The sequence below is a fragment of the Lissotriton vulgaris genome, chromosome 2_2 (assembly GCF_964263255.1).
Source record: "Lissotriton vulgaris chromosome 2_2, aLisVul1.2, whole genome shotgun sequence".
NCBI classification, from domain to species: domain Eukaryota; kingdom Metazoa; phylum Chordata; class Amphibia; order Caudata; family Salamandridae; genus Lissotriton; species Lissotriton vulgaris.
The window spans coordinates 207,758,774-207,775,472 of NC_141688.1; the positions used below are offsets into that span (position 1 = coordinate 207,758,774).

Genomic DNA, 16,699 nt, shown 5'->3' on the forward strand with positions numbered 1-16,699 from the left:
ACGTGGCATAACGTTTCAGCACCCTGTGACCCAGACTCACCCTCTCATTCACACCATCCTCCAACTTCTTTACATTATGTCATCAAACATATAGAGCTTGACACTTCTCCATCTTCTTTTTTAACTTCCAACAACCCAACTCTAGATACCTAGACTTGACCCTCCTTGCTGGTCCCTCCACAGAGCAGGGTGCTCTCCCTTTAGGTAGGCAAAATGGAGTCTTACCTGTCTTAGAGTGCGGAGTGGCCATATACTTCCATGGCACATCTTTAACCACACTCCTCCAACAAGTCTCACTTGTCTCTACCAACCCTAAGCTTTCTCTCAACATGCGGCTAAAGCGCTCCATTACACTCTTCCCCCTGGAACGGTAGAAACTGAAGGGAAACATCATATTCAACGCTCGCATTACAACGCGTGTCATTACAACAAATGTTTTACAACGCAAAATCCAATACAAAGCATGACATTACATCGCATAATCCATTTCAACTCATTCCCCAAAGTAACGGCCCGGCGGAGTTAGAATAGTAATTGCATTGTAATGGATTATGCGTTGCAACAACATGCGTTGTAGTGACATGCGTTGTAATGGATTTTGCGATGTAAAAAAAGTGTTGTAATGACACACGTTGTAACATGTACGTTGTAAAGTGTCATGTTCAAAACTGGATGCTTAATTCCCCTGTTTTTTAGGACAGACTGAAACTCTTTCGAAATAAAATGGGGAGTACTAGTAGTCAGTATGGAGGCAGGATAACCCTCTCATCACAATACATCCTCACACAAAGCAACCGCCTTTGACCTATTTACTTCTCTCATCCATTGTGCTGTGTATGTTTGTGTTTGTATCCTATCCTCATTGCCCCTTTTGAGGCGCAGTGCACAGCCAATTCTAGAGATTAAGAAGTTCACTAGGCAGCATACAATGACTCCTGGCACATTCAAGCTCCTCAGCAGCTGCCAGCTTCCATAGCCTCTTGGATTCCATCACTCTAGAATCCAGCAGTGGAAGCATCCAGTTGGCAGGATACAACAACACTGATGACGACGCTCCTTGTGGGCCGTGCTACTTTTTCGAAAGGAGAAAAGTCTTCAGCTGCTTCACCCTGGATGAGTAAATATCAGCAGCGAGCTGTGCAGACCACTCTGACTGGCATCTGTCGTGCTTCTACACTTCCTGTTGGCTCCTCCAATCTCCATCATTGGCAGAAGCTACCTGTTTATCAACAAATGAATCAGCTTAGTGGGCATTAACCCCTTAAGTGCTGCCGTCGGCCAACGATCTTCGCGAGCACTATCTTGCCAGTGCTGCGCATGACCGTTGGCCGACGGGCCAGCATTCGTTTTTCGAGCGTTCAGCACTGGGCGCTGAACGTTCGACGCTCCTATGAGGTTAACCATCCACTGATTAAGACCAGGTATGGTCTGCACTCAAGCCAAAGCTCTGACAGAGCAGAGAATGCAGAGCTGAAAGCGATAAACATCACAAAGACAGAAGTAATCTAGGGCGCTGGAATGGTGTTGCATCCTGTCACCTGCCAGTGGGATGTGAGTGAACATTCTACCCTAGAGTGTTTACATTCACCTTTGGTGTTTGGCTCACTCCCTCCTGATGTCCGCTGATAATTAGAACAGTGGAATGTTGAGAGCTCCATTGAAAACAATTAAATGTCTCAGGGCTAATAATGGCTGGTGCAAGCCCATAGCTCCAACATTCCAATGGTAGTCTTCATGTTTTTCCCTTATTAATTTAGAACATCCTGACCTCAGTGGGTGTGATGTCCAAATAGCCTTATATCTCTTCTGCCTTGGCTGTATCGCTTGTTAAAGGTACTCACCCGCAATATAGGGCCCCGCCTGCGGGTCGGGCCTATAACATTGCTTCAAGGCTTTTAACCCCTTCACTGCGGCGGCTATTCCGCCGCAGTGCTAAGGGGGCGGGCGGAAATACGGCGGCGCATGCTAGTGACGGAACCGCTCCGTCACCAGCTGCGGTTGCGCTGTGCTTATGACGGAGCGGTTCTGTCATGGCCCCGCCCGCTCAATAGAACGCTCAGCGCAGGCGCGGAATTCCCGCCGCGCATGAGCGTCGGGCGGGCCATGACGGAACCGCTCCGTCATCAGCACAGCGCCACCGCAGCTGATGACGGAGCGGTTCCATCATCAGCAGGGGAGGGGTTAATAACCGGTCTAGCCCTCGCCAGGCTTTAATAGTCTCCTTTTTCAACATTCCGTCTGCGTCCTGATTTCGTTACAAATGTCCTTGACGCGGTCAGGGTGTACTTTATTCACTTGATGTCAGGGTCTGAACCATGACCACGAAACAAGAGGGAGATCTCAAATCCACGGGAATGCCCACATGTGGATTCATTCCTGCACATTTTCAGGACGTACATTTGCAGACATAGAAATGTGCCAGCGAGTGTATTTTCTCCTTAAACGTTTTTCTTTGGTTCTCCAGCAAATAAAATTGTTTTTCTTGTATGGAACCCATTTTTCTACACTCCGTCAGAAAACCAAGGGGCCTATCATCAACGCTTTGCGATAACTATCACAAAGCGTGCTTAGCGCACCTTTCCCTAACGTCCGCTATCGCAGGTTTTCATACCGGAGAGAATGCGTCATTAGCAACGCGTATCTCCAAGGCGATAAAAATTCCTGCAAAAGCGGAGAAATCGCCGTTTTGCAGGGAACATCGCTGGTTTTCCAGCGATGTTCCCTGCAAAACAGCGATTACCTTTCTGATACCACCCTGCGGTCGTATCAGCATAATCCACCCACTATGTTAGGGGTGGCTAAGTCAAGAATTTAGCAGATGTTAGTTTTGGGAGAAAACAGTTTTCTCCAAAAACTATTGTCTGCTAAAATGCTAGGGCATCCATGCTGATAGCGCGAAGCCGCGCTATTGACGTCCTGACATGCAGTGTATGTCAGGAACGCCCACTTTGCATCTCATAAGAGATGTAAAGGTAGGCGTAGTGCAAAGGGGTGCTAATATGCGAATATGCAGGTTGGCACCCTCTTGCTGATAGGGCGATGGTTTTATCTCCACTATTCTGGCTTTTAAAGCCAAAAAAAGCGGAGATAAAGCCCTTGCTGATATGCCGCGAAGTGCCTTCTCCCCACTCTTACCCTGAAAATGTTTTTTCTCCTGCAATCGACAAAGTAAATTTGTAGGCATTATGAGAGTGAGAAACTGGCTGCAGCGTTATAGTGGACAGACAGCCTGAAACCCGTGCGCTTGTGAGTGCTCACCTATTTCTGCTGATGTAACCACCCAAGACCCTGAAACTGCACAACTTGAACCCTGCAAATGAATTTGCGCTCCCCACATTCCACATTGCTTTGAGTTGGCATTGCTCAGTTGGTGAATTTGATCCTCTTCCCCTAGCTTTGCTTCTTTGCTTTTCCTGTTTTTCTAATCCGGTTTGTTTTCCTGGTAGGACTGCTTGGTACCAAGACGGGATCATAAAACAGAATGCGAGTGGTATGATGGAAGAGGTTCCCTGCGTCAATTATCCGCAGGTTAACGCCAGCGTTTTCTGCTATAATGCAAATCGTAAGTCCGGAGTTCTATGCTACTCTTTATTTGTGTTTGGTCTTATTTATTTGTAATGTTTTTCTTCCTTTACCTGCCTTTATTGCTATCACTCTCCTCCCTCAGAATCTTTTGTTCACACGATTTTATGTTCTTTTTTTCGTACTTATCTCTCCTTTATTTTTTTTTCACCTTTTCTTTTTTACTCTCTCTTTCTTTGTTCTATTTTAATGTCTAGTCCCTTTATTTCTTTGTATCACTATGTGTTTATTTCTCAAGTCTTCTTCGTCTCTCTATTTTGCAATCTTTTCTATTTCTTCATACTCGTGTACCTAAGGCTTTCTCTTTTTTCCTTTGCTGTAAAAAATTATTTTGTTTGCCTCATTTATTACTCTCCATCTTCTTACATCTTTGCTCTTATTCTTGTTTTCTCTTTTCTTTGTGTCTTTCTCATAATCATTCTTTTCTGTTGCATTTTATCTTCCTATGATTTTTTTTGTTTAATTACTACTTGAATTATCACTATTTTATTTTCTCCTTTATTATTCTTTCTAACTCTCTACACAGGCAGGTGTGCACGCACAATAGTTTATTAGGATAGTAATTTTGAACTGTAGTCTGGAACCATAATCCTATTTTTAGCGACAAACTCTCATCTGCAGTTAGAGTAGCGTATCAATTGACTATGAGTGCGAATGGTGCCACCTAGTGACTATTTTTGGAAAATATGCTGTAATCAACCAGTTGGATTTAAAAGATATTAGCGCTGTGGTCGTGGAGGTTATGTCATTATAAAGTGAGCACTAGAAAAGCAGTGCCAGTGCTTACAAGACGGGCGAGAAAACGCTTGGTTCACATTCATGAAACCAGGACACTCCATTCTCTACTTGCGGAAAAACACTATCAGCCAGATGCATCAACAGATGGAATTACGATTCCTAAATAGCGATTTTTAAGGAATCGCTATTTAGGAATCACAAAAGCTTATGCATGTAGAAATCGCTATAAAAATAGCGATTCCTACACATTCCTTAATTGCGACTCGCAAATTGCGAGTCGCAATATGGTCCCATTAATTCCTATGGGCCTCCAGGCCCATAGCAATGAATTCAAAATTGCATGAGCAATGTGCTGGTACCAGTAGGTACTCGCAATTGCTCATGCAATTTCAAGAGTGCAAGGGTGTCAAAATGACACCTTGTTGCACCCCTGAAATTGATCTGTGCACATATGTTGCACACACACATGCCCTCAGGGCATGTGTGTGCACAATGTGAAACTTTGAAAAATGCACAAAAGTGCATTTTTCAAAGTTTTTGCAAATTACCATGAAGTTCAACTGCTAGATGGGGGGACTTACTTGATGGTGGCATCCTGATACCGTGGGAAGCCCTTAGGGAAAAGTAGGGGTGACATTGTCTAGATTTAAATACATACAAATTAGCAGTTGGGCCAGAGAATTGATCAGGAAAGTCCCTAATATCGGGAGAACTAGTCCTCTAGAACAACAGCTAGTTGGAAAACAGATAGGAGGTAAAGAGGTGGCTTGCTGGTATTGGTCTATACATGAGGAGATAGATGGGGAGTTCCACCTGCCAGAACAGTTATGGGGGAGAGAAATTGCGGCAATAGAGGAGGACAGTTGGATAGAATCTTTCATCCTTTTATATAAATTGGTAAAACCCGCTTGGCTTAGACGAAACCATCTGTTCACTTTACATCGGGCTTATCTCACTCCTCTACGTTTGTCTAAATTTCAAGAGGGGAAATGTTGTAACAAATTCAAACTCCCCTCAGCATCTGACACTCATATGTTTTGGGAATGCCCCCATCTAGCTACTTTCTGGACAGAGATTAAAGCTACCCTAGACTCAATTATCCAAACCGATATCTCATTATCTTTATCACTTGTCATCCTTGGTGTACACCATAACATAACTGGGGCAGCACGATCCTTTTTGTTTTACGCTATACTGCTGGCCAGACGGCAGATATGTATGCAATGGGTGGAAACTACCCCTCCCACCCACTCAGGATGGTTAAACTCATTATATGAAACCTCAAAGGTAGATATGAGAAGATCATGTAGAGCTCAGAATCTCACATTTTGGAAGCTTTTGACTGAGTGGAAGTGAGGTCCTATTGGGTTTTATTATTTTTTTTATTTATTTTTTTTTCCCCAATATCCGATGTTTAAGCCCATCCACTCAACAGTTCAGTATTGTGGTCAGCCCAGATTCCGACATATATATACTGAATACTTCGGCACGAAGTTGCTTTGAGACATCGTCATAAGATGCACGGTTGTTCCTATCAATTCATAAAACTCTTTGCCAAGTAGTGAAGCGGCTCAATCTCCAGGGTCTTGCTTCTAGAGGCAGTGACATGATTGGTTGGTTTCTCCCGCATCTAAGGGACGTGTGTCGGGCAGATGGGGATACAATTAAAACATTTTTTTTTTAAATGGTCATTTGCTACTCCTATTAGCGAAATCGCTAATTTTTTTACTTTGATGCATTGCATTTAAGAAATCTCAATTTGGAATTCCTTAAATGCAATCTCAATTTAAGGAATCTCAATTTAGAGATTCCTTAATTTGTGATTTTTGCATTTGGGATGATGCAACCCAAATGCAAAAATACTGGTCGCAAAGGGGCAGATTCTAAGGGCCATATGTATCAACACATTTCCCCATAGACACAGAATGGACAAAACCCTTTGATACTTCTGGCCCTAAGAATCTGCTCGTCTGTGACCGGTTTTTAGCTTGATGCAGGTGGCTGTATAGCAGGAAGCGAGGCGCAGTTTATGCTAAAATGGAGTCGGACAAAACAGTGATGGGTGGTTCACTTATAATTTACCAGCTGGACCGATGCATGACAATCCATCCGAGGAAGCAACACCCAAATCTTGTGAGCTACAGCAGCCCCTCTCTGAGGTTCTAACACATGGCCCTCATCCAGAGTTCATCTGAGGCTAGGATGCCCACCCCACCCTTGTGATGTACATGAGTTGTTGTGCACGAGGCTCAGTTTAAGACTCCCCCACCCTACCTTCATGACATATATAACACTCCATCTGAGACCACAATGCCCAGTCCTCATGATGCGAGATGTGCACAGCACCCCACCCGTCGGGATGGCATTCCGCCCCGCGGTTCACGTCTACCTCAAGCTGAGGGTTCAACTGCTCTCTGTAATGTAAGATCTCATGTTATGTTTTATTAAATGTTGTTATTGACGCTCGATTACCAAAGGGGTCTTGGTGCTAGCTGAGATAGCAAGGGAAGCAAACCCAAAGACAGAACTCTAACCTTTCCTGAAAATCAGGAGCTTGGGCCTGGCTTTAATGTGCCAGGGAAGGGATTTCCACACTTTAGATGCTCCAAGCACAAAACTTCTGCTAGCCCAGTTTGCATAGCTGAATCTTGGCACCACCAGCAGTTGGGCCGAAGCTGACCTGCCTGTCCGATCCCATGCAGTGCTTTGAACACAATACACTTTAAAAGGGACCCTCTGTCTTACAGGGAGCCAGCAATGTTTCTTGATGTACCGAATGATATTTAGGAATGTTATGCCGCCCCCGGGCTGCAGCATTCCGCAAAGGGCCATCCATATCAGATCAAATAACAAACCCTGAATCTTAATGGAAAAATTGTTGTAGTTACCGGTGATCTAGATATTGTGCACGGATGCAGCCCTGGTCCAGGGTTTTTGGTTTCTTCCCCTTTGGGGTGTTGAGATGGAGGAGGCGTGTTTAATGATTGTTTGGCACCACCTGTCAAGGGCATTTTGTCAGAAAGGTCAGAAAGCAGATTGGTGAAGTGTAAGAGTGAGTGAATGAATGAGAATATGGGCTTGCATCAGCATGGTATCTCTGTTTGTATTGTAATTATGGAGTTTGGGATAAACTTTTAAACAACATGTCAACAGATTGCTATAGCCACATATGATTTCAGTAGAAATCATTTGTAACTGCTCAAATGGATTTTTCTCCATGCGTTTCTGATATTTCTTTATTCAATGAAAAACATTGCAAATCATGCGAAAATCCAAGTTGGCAAGGTGTTTGAAAACGGAAATTTAAGAGGGGTCGAGGGGAGATAAAAGTAGAACATCTATACATTTCCCTCTTCATGATTATTAAAAGGATGCCACAAGGCTGACTCGACACCACAACTAACTCATTGTTTATTGTCATTTTTCATTTCCACAGTTAAAGATGCAGTTTGTGTGGACAACAGTAAGTCCTGTTTCATACTACACATTATTGCACACTTTAATTCCTGCACACATTTTCAGTTGCTTTAATCATATTTTTTCGTTTTTTCTCAGCTTGGAAAAATATTCTAATGGGATGTATTTTAGCATCCATATTTGCCATATTGCTGATAGCGGCGGCCTGTATGCGAGGGTAAGTGATCAGTATAATTATAAGATAGCTATTTCGGTCATCAACAGAGAGTTACTGAATTTTCTTTTTCTTTCAACCGTTTCTTTAGCCTGTATCTATGTCTTTTGTAGGCGAAGCTTCATTTACCACATGACGTACAACAAAATCTAACCACAAATCCGTACTAAACGTCACAGTGAATAAACATACCCTGTGGAACACATATTTCCCTTCCGCTCCTTACATCTGACTTTCTTTTCTTCAGACATGTTTTATTTCTATATCTTTTATCGATTATCTTTTATCTATTTTCAATTTTCAATTTTTTCAGTTTTACATGCTGTAATTTGGAATCTCCTATACGCTGGTTCCACAAATAACCCACGTGTTATTTCATTCCTGCCATGGCTGTCTATTGTTTGCACGCACAAGCACCACTTTCATTGCTTTCTTTCTGATCGATCCGTAATGCATTGGGGGGTTGTTATTAATCTCTTTTCCCATTGCTGGGTTTCTGATTGTTCCATAATACATTGGGGGCTATTTGTAGGCAGTTATCCCACTGATGTGTTACTGATTGGTCCATAGGCTCCCCATAGCCAATCACAATGCTGCAATGCAGCGTTTTGGTTGGTCTGAGCGCTGTGTTACGGTGCTCATCCAGGGTATGGGAGGCTGGGCTTGTTCTCCACCCAGGTTGTAATCAACTCCAAAGAGCTCCACAAACTCAGCCCCAGACGCAGCAACAACTGCCATCTTTCGACACCAAGCAATACCCAAGGCCAGATCTCCTGCCGACACTGTTGCTGCACCTTCACAAACCTCTACATCCCAGCAGCAGTACCCAGCCTACCGCACATCATCGCACACAAACCTCTGAACTACATCTGCCTCAACGTATGCTCCAGTCACAAGCACGCTATAGAAATATGAGACCTCCTCAACACCCACACGCCGGGCGTAGCCTTCCTCACAGAAACCTGGACCAATGTCAACTCCGCGCCCGACATCACAATCGCCATTCCCGATGGATACAAGATCCTGAGAAAAGACCGCCCCATCAATCCAGGAGGAAGCATCACCATCGTCCACAAAACCTCCCTCCACAGAACAACCACTGACCTGGAAAACACCACTACCCTCATGGAACATCTTCACTTCCAGATCCATACCAACACCAGAACACCTCTCTGTGGAACCCTCATCCACAGGCCACCTGGCCTTTGTGTTCCCTTCACTGACACCGTCACTGACTTCATCGCATCCCACAAGATTGCCTCCACAGACTACATACCATTCAGAGACCTACACTTCCACCTGGACAACCACGACAACCCCAACACCACCACCCTCCTAGAGAACCTCGACAACACAGGACTGAAGCAATACAGCGGGACTCACTCTCGACCCCGTCTTCGCTGGAGGAAACAGCATCTCCTTAGCTACACCACGGAACTTTTTTCAACAGACCACCACTTCATCCATGTCTCCTTCAGAAAACCCAATGTACTCAAGCACATGCACCGTCTCCCACACAGAAGCTGGAACAAAGTCACGAAGACCAGCTCACCGCTAGCCTCACCAGTAGTACCCCACCTACAACAACGCCAGATGCCAACACCGCGGCACACAATCTTCAACACTGGATCACCAACTGTGCAGACTCTCTCACTCCCCACAAGAAAGCTACAGGACGACACAACAAGAAACCAAGCTAGTTCGCCCCTGCACTCCAAGAATCCAAGCGATCCTGCTGACGACTCGAAAAGACACAGAGGAACAGCAAAACCCTAGAAACATGCGCCGCCTACAGGACAGCCACCACAGCACACCACCAACTCATCACAAGAAGAACTGCCTGCTAGACAGAAACCACACCAACGCCCACAGCTCCAAAGAACTCTTCTCAATCATCCAGGAAATTGCCAAACCCAGTACCGAAATAACAGATGTCCCTCACTCCCAAGACCTCTGCAACAGACTACGCACCTTTTTTCACCCCAAGATGAAGATGCTGTATGACAACTACGACAACCAGGACCTCTGCATGGCTCTTGCACCCACCCCAAGCGATGCCACCTAACAGACCCTACTTACTTTGACCCCCCTCATGACAGAACACACCTTAAAGACCATGAAGAGCATCCCCTCATGATCACCCTCAGACCCCTGCTCACCCCACATCTTCCACAGAGCCGCCACTACCATCACACCTGAACCACGCTCGACGATCAACTACTCCTTCCAGACCATGACATTCCTCTGCAGACATGATGGACCTTAAGAATTTAAGGCCAATCTCACAGCTCCCATTCACAGCCAAGGTCATTGAAAAGGCAGTTTACACCCAGCTAGCAAACTTCATTGAAGTCAACAACGTCCTGGACAATGCCTAATCTGGATTCCGCAGCAACCACAGCAACCAGACCGCCCTACTATCCACCACCGACGACATCCGCACCCTCCTTGACCAGGGCTAAACGGCAGCTCTCATCCACCTGGACCTCTCAGCTACCTTGGACACTGTCTCCCACTGCAAGCTAGCTATGACTGCAGCATCTGAGTAAAAAGGGCTTCCACTGGATACCATTATTTCTCACTGGCAGAACTCAGTGAGTCAGACTCCCACCCTACCCCTCTGAACCAACAGATGTGAAGTACCCCAGGGACCCTCCCTCAGCCCCACCACCTTCAATATCTACATGGCCCCCTACGCTACCATTGTAAGAAACCACGGGCTCAACAATGTCGCCTACGCCGATGACACCCAGCTCAGCCTCTCCCTCACCGAGGAACCCAACGTCACCAGGCACTATTTCCAAGAAGGGATAAAAGCTGCGCTGCCTGGATGAAGGACATTTGCCTGAAAACAGAAGTCCTTATGCTCCACCACTTCTAAATGGGATGACTCTTAGTGGCTTCCAACCCTCGGAACCTCCCCACCCAAACAGACCATGCACAACACTTCAAAATTGTAGTGGACTTATCGCTCACTATGAACTGCTAGTACAACGCCGTCTCCTCTGCCTGCTTCCACATACAGCACAAAACGTTCAGATGGATCTCCTCTAAATGCAGAAAATCAGTCACACACGCAATCATCAACAGCAGACAGGACTACGGCAACGCCCGCTATTCCGGTAGCAACAAAAACTCCTTCACAAACTCCAGACTGCGCAGAACGGCGAAGCCAGACCGATTCTAGACATACCCGCTACAAAAACATCATGCAACACCGCGGCAAAATTAACTGGCTCCCTATCGAAAGTAAAATAGCCTTTAAGCTCCTCACGCATGCATACAAGGCACTACACAACATTTAACCAGCATACCCAAACAACTGCCTCTCCTTCCATGCACCCAAAAGAAACTTACGATCAGCCGACCTCTCTCTGACCATAGTGCTATGCATCTACAAGATCATAATGGGTGCAAAGTCCTTCTTCTCGTACCTTGTAGCCAAGACCTGGAACGACCACCACCTCCGGCAAAGCCCAGCACTGCTCCAATTTAGGAGGCACCTCAAGACCTCGCTCCGTAGGATGACCCCAGCATCCTACGGAGCCCTTCCCTCACCCCCAAGTGCTGTAAAGAAGCCCCTGATTGATTGATTGATAGGAGCAGTTATCAGCCAGCGCCGGTCTGCCCTTACATTCTTAGCCTCATTTGATTTTTATCTGCAGAGTTTACGGCCAGTTGATTCGGCCTCAGTTTTCCTGCATGAGGAAAATCTGAGTGTTTAAACACTGGGCCATTTATAATCAGGGACACTGGAATTATGAGGCAGGAGAGGGTCAAATTATGCAGCAGAGTTGAGTAAATTATGCAGCAATTGAAGGCAAATTATGCAACCTCTTGCAGCATATTTTGTAATACTATTACCTAATTATTTAATCATTTTTAGGTGGAGCCTAGACAGCGTCTGCGCTGTCTGGAAGATCTTTTGTATGTACTTTTTGGGCTCTGGAGATCATCCCCAGTACTTGTCTGCTTCCACTTTGCTTAGGGGCTCCTTTTTCTGTTTAACTGCCTCTATTTAATTTTCTTGATAGAAAACGACCAGAAGAGGTCAGTAAAGTACCAGAATTGCTGTCTGCTTTGGGACTTTCTTTTTTATGTTTCTGGTAACTGTCGCTATTTAACTTGCTTGATAGAAAACGACCAGCAAAGGTCAGTAATATACCAGAATCCCTTTAACATTCCCTAGATTCCAGGCCACAGAAACTTGTCTTCCACAAGCATCCATAGGCAATAATAGTCTATTAGATCTTGTTTTTTTAGTGCTATGACCAAGAAGGCCCTGAGGTTATATTAAAAACAGAGCTTCGGACAATACCATTTCCAGCTGATAGGCAGTATTTCTCTCCATGTGTACCCATACCTGGCGTGTTCCGCAGTTTGGTGCTTACTTTCCTTCCATGTTAAAGAACAGTAGATGTTTCAGCAGCCAGGCTAATGTGCTGCATAGGTAAATACATATAAGGTCCCAAAGGCAAGACCGATTGCATTGCAAATGCTTGTTAAACTTGGTAACACTGTCTGGGCATTGGTCGCACCTCATTAGTCCCATTTTAATACCCATTTATAGCAATAAGCAACAGAAAGGTGACAAGTCCAGCTTTGGAATGGAACTTTCGCTGTGCAGCAACAAGTTGCATTTAAAGTAGTTTTTAAACTGTTTAAGCTAGAAACACAATAGTTTTGGGGATAAAATCTGTAGATTATGCGGCAAATGATGGATTATCTGGCAAATGTGACAAATCTTGAATTGTGCGAAAATGGCCATACAATCGCATAATTACAGTGGTCAACCAGAATATATCAACTTCCCCCTCCAATTCTAATCAAAGCCATTGTCTCTTCGCACTAGGATAGCTTCACAATTACCCAACTAATGGCATGAATCTCATCACGCTGGCAATCAATAATCCACTGCGGTGCAAACCTCCAGCTGTCATGTTATAGATCAATGCATCATTGGCAACATAAGGGTTCCTGCACTTACTCAATGTTTGTGCCTGAGGAGCCCAAGTCAGCTTCCAGTGGCTCCGCCTCTTTGCAACCACTGGATCGATCATTGCTGAATGAAAGCAATGGGAGCAATTCACCAGGGTGAATTTGCTCGTAAACATGCATCTATGATTGAAATTACCTTTTGTACGCCTGCTAGGAATTCACACAGTGATCCCTGGAAGGCGTAAATCCATTTATGGGGGCGTGTATCTGTGCAAAGAGGGCAGACATCTCTGCAGCCATAAATCCCACTCATGGCCAGATATTTACTGCTACCACGAGCTGGCGTAATGCCCTTTGTATGGTGTGAGGGCAATGGACCTTCACCAGATTTAACGGGGATGTAAGTGTAGAAATTTCGCTGTGCGAAAATAATTTTGTCAGTGTAGAAGACAAGGGCATTTGCACAAGGAAGATTATGCCTGCCATGCAGAGACCTCCGAAGAGTGTGAATCGGATGCAGCATAGAAGGTCACTTGACCCTCCCAGGAGTATGCCTGGAAAACTCTACCCGATGCAGATTTCCATACGCGGTCCCGGAAATATTTGTGAATAGAAGAAAAGTCGGTAAAATATATCAGGCAGATATTTCTGCTCATATGTTTCATAGTTCATTAGTCAAAAACCAGGTCTGCTGACTGTCGGTTTGAGGGGTACTGGTTTGAGGGGTGTCTGTGCCAGGATCATGCTCTACTTAAATGAAAATGAGGGGATTGCATTCGAGCTGGTGACTTAACAATTTGGAGTCAGAATTCAAGACATCCCACCCCCCTCCCCACTCCTTAGCATCTCATACATCTCACCCTTTGGTATGACTTTATTATCTCTCTATATCTGGACAGTGGTGCAGTGAAAGCAAAGGGACCCCATGCAAAGTGTGTTCAGGTACCCCAGTGATTACTGAGTCCATTAGCACAACCGCAGAACACTGAGGTGCCAATGCTTAAGCGCCCCCAATTTTAAGGTTGTTCTACTTTGGTACCAGTGTCTGAACATCCGAGTCTTGGTGAGCATGGGTTTGGAACCTTGGTCTGAAGTTTTCGGCCCTGTCTGCCAACCAGGGCCCTTGCTTGTGTATTAATCCCCTCTTTCAAAGTGATCCTCACTCTGTAACTCTAGCTCATCCCTTTTGTTTGGCCTATACAAGATTCTGAGTGCATTCCTCTCTTTCTTCCATCTTCTGATACTGCACAGCTGTCATTTCTCCTACTGCGGTCTAAGAGGAGCTCTGCTGCCACCAGGATAGATCTTAGCACACACAGTAATGAATAAATGTAGGGCCTAATTCACAGAACTAACTTAAGACAAAATCCTAAACTTACTACCATTTTGGCATTCACAGAAGATACTCATTTTGGTATTCACAGAAGGCACTTACTCATTTCGGTATTCACAGAAACTAGGAGTTCTAACTTTACGACTCATAAATGCCTTCTGTGAATACTGAAAGTCTTAAAGTTAAGATTTTTCTCAGTTTAGGAGCCCTTAAGTTGGGATTGCTAACTTTACTACTCTTAAACTGAGAATAATCCTAACTTTAAGACTTTAGGTATTCACAGAAGGCATTTAGGAGTCCTCAAGTTAAGAGGCCTAACTTTACTACTCCTAAACTGAGAAAAATCCTAACTTTAAGACTTTCGGTATTCACAGAAGGCATTTAGGAGTCCTAAAGTTAGGACTCCTAACTTCTGTGAATACCGAAATGAGTAAGTGCCTTCTGTGAATACCAAAATGAGTAAGTGCTTTCTGTGAATACCAAAATGGTAGTAAGTTTAGGATTTTGTCTTAAGTTAGTTCTGTGAATCGGGCCAGTAGTATTTTTACACCTGCGGGAAACGCCAGCCTTGGTAGATTGAGAACACAACATGGACTGGGGCATGCTAGCAGACAAAAACGGTAAACCTGAGTAGAGGTTGTCCACGCAAATCGGAAAAACATAGGTCCCCAAGACGATCATTTCGTGGAACCGGGGGAGGAACCTCTGGGGGGACTCAGAACCACTCACATATGGGATCAATAAGTTTGCCAATGTATTATTCCTGATCAACCAATGCTTTCTTGATTTCCAATTTACTTATGCCTCATGGACTGCTCGAATGATATATGACCCCTTTGTGGCCCTGTGATTATGCTACACTGCCTTTTTGTATTTTATTGCCTTATACAATTTAAAAAATAGACTTTAAAAAAGTGTTTTCTACCTCTCCTGGAAAGCAGACACGTAGAGACAGGTTGCTAATTATCCTGCTTTCCTCTCACAGCTCACCATCATTTGATCTCTCTCCTCTCTCTGTTTCCCCAGGAACCAGTTCATTTGTTGCCTCGATAAATCCCACTCAGGGACTGTGGGCAACTCGAATGAAGTTGGAAGGGTCACAGCCAGGGTGCCCACGTGGAACACTACGAGCATTTACACACCGGTGGTAGACGTGATCGACCCAGTATATAGCAATTCCGTGAATATACTTCCTGAACCCCGGCTTCCTGCCATACGGCCAGAGATGCTCAACTACCGAAGCCACCTGTCCTATGCCAACCCGCGTCCTGAGTTGCCTGCCATTCCGACTGGCCATAGCCGCGTGTATGACAACCTGGGCTACGATGCCTCCGGGGAACAATGAGAAAGACATTTCTATATTTTCTTTATCCAGGTATGTTCCTGAGGGCAATATCTTAATACTCCATCTAAGAGCACACAAGTCCTTGCAAAAACATTTCAGGATGCTCGACCTAGAGACTTTTGCGACTCCTGGGACTCATGACTTGAAAGTGGACCTCAGCGCCTACAAAGAGTGGATGGACATATCACTGGATGGGTGGCACTACACCCTACAGGGAGTCTATGGGTTCTTTAAAAAAAATACATCCAACGTGTACAAAGAGATTGAAAAGAGAACACTAGCTTGCCTGATATCCACTATGGACAGAGATGGGGGACAGCGAGTGAAATGCCCTTGATCCTTTCATCAGATTGCTTTCATGTCTGAAGGTCAGCGACCTTCAAAGTGCACAGTGCAATGATTATGCAGAGTCTATGATAAGAGTTCCTTTGGGAATGAGGGCCATCTAAATGTATCCTTCCTCCACTTGGTGGGGAGAAAAGAGTGCGAGTCTAAATGTGTTCTTTCATCATCCTGTGTGTTTTTTTACATGGAAACAAACAATGTGTATATAAGTAAAAATGTGAAATACACTCTTTTTCGTGAAAGTTTAGTACAATGATCCTTTCGCCTTGATTCGTGGTGGAACACTTTCTGTGTGTGTGTGTGTGTGTGTGTGCGTGTGCATGTGTTTGTGTGTACGTGCATCTGTGTGTGTGTGTGTGTGTGTGTGTGTTGCAGGTTGAAGGCTTGACGTTGGAAATCTGGCTGTGTTGTGACTAAGTTAATATTGTACTTTTATTAAATCATACGTACTTCTGTGCCATGCCTAGCTGCTGTCCCATGAATGCACCTTCCTTGTCAAGTCAACAGGGAGAGATGTGCAGGTCCCCTCCTAATAGATATATCTTCCTCAGAGACCTTTATTTCCACCACGATGACCTCAATGACATAAACAACGCCAACCTCTGCTGAACATGAACAACATCGACCTCACCCAACTGGTCACCAGCCACACACACATTGCAAGACACACTAGCGACCTCATCTTCACAGCCAGCGACAATGTCAGTTACAGCCATTACACTGACCTCAACTAGGCAGACCACGCCATCATCCACTTCACCAACTCAGGATCCTCGTCTCTCCCACT

The 16,699-nt window shown here is 44.9% G+C and overlaps 1 protein-coding gene across 1 annotated transcript in view; it reads left to right on the plus strand.

The window, feature by feature from the left end:
• LOC147729245 (uncharacterized) overlaps positions 1 to 16,139 on the plus strand; it is a 55,533-nt gene extending 39,394 nt beyond the window's left edge. The window contains exons 7-10 of the mRNA XM_086959548.1: positions 3,447 to 3,562; positions 7,757 to 7,783; positions 7,876 to 7,954; positions 15,249 to 16,139. Of these exons, the coding sequence (XP_086815674.1) occupies positions 3,447 to 3,562; positions 7,757 to 7,783; positions 7,876 to 7,954; positions 15,249 to 15,567 (541 nt within the window). The 3' untranslated portion in view covers positions 15,568 to 16,139. The remainder of the gene's footprint in view (positions 1 to 3,446; positions 3,563 to 7,756; positions 7,784 to 7,875; positions 7,955 to 15,248) is intronic.
• Positions 16,140 to 16,699: the final 560 nt, after the last annotated feature.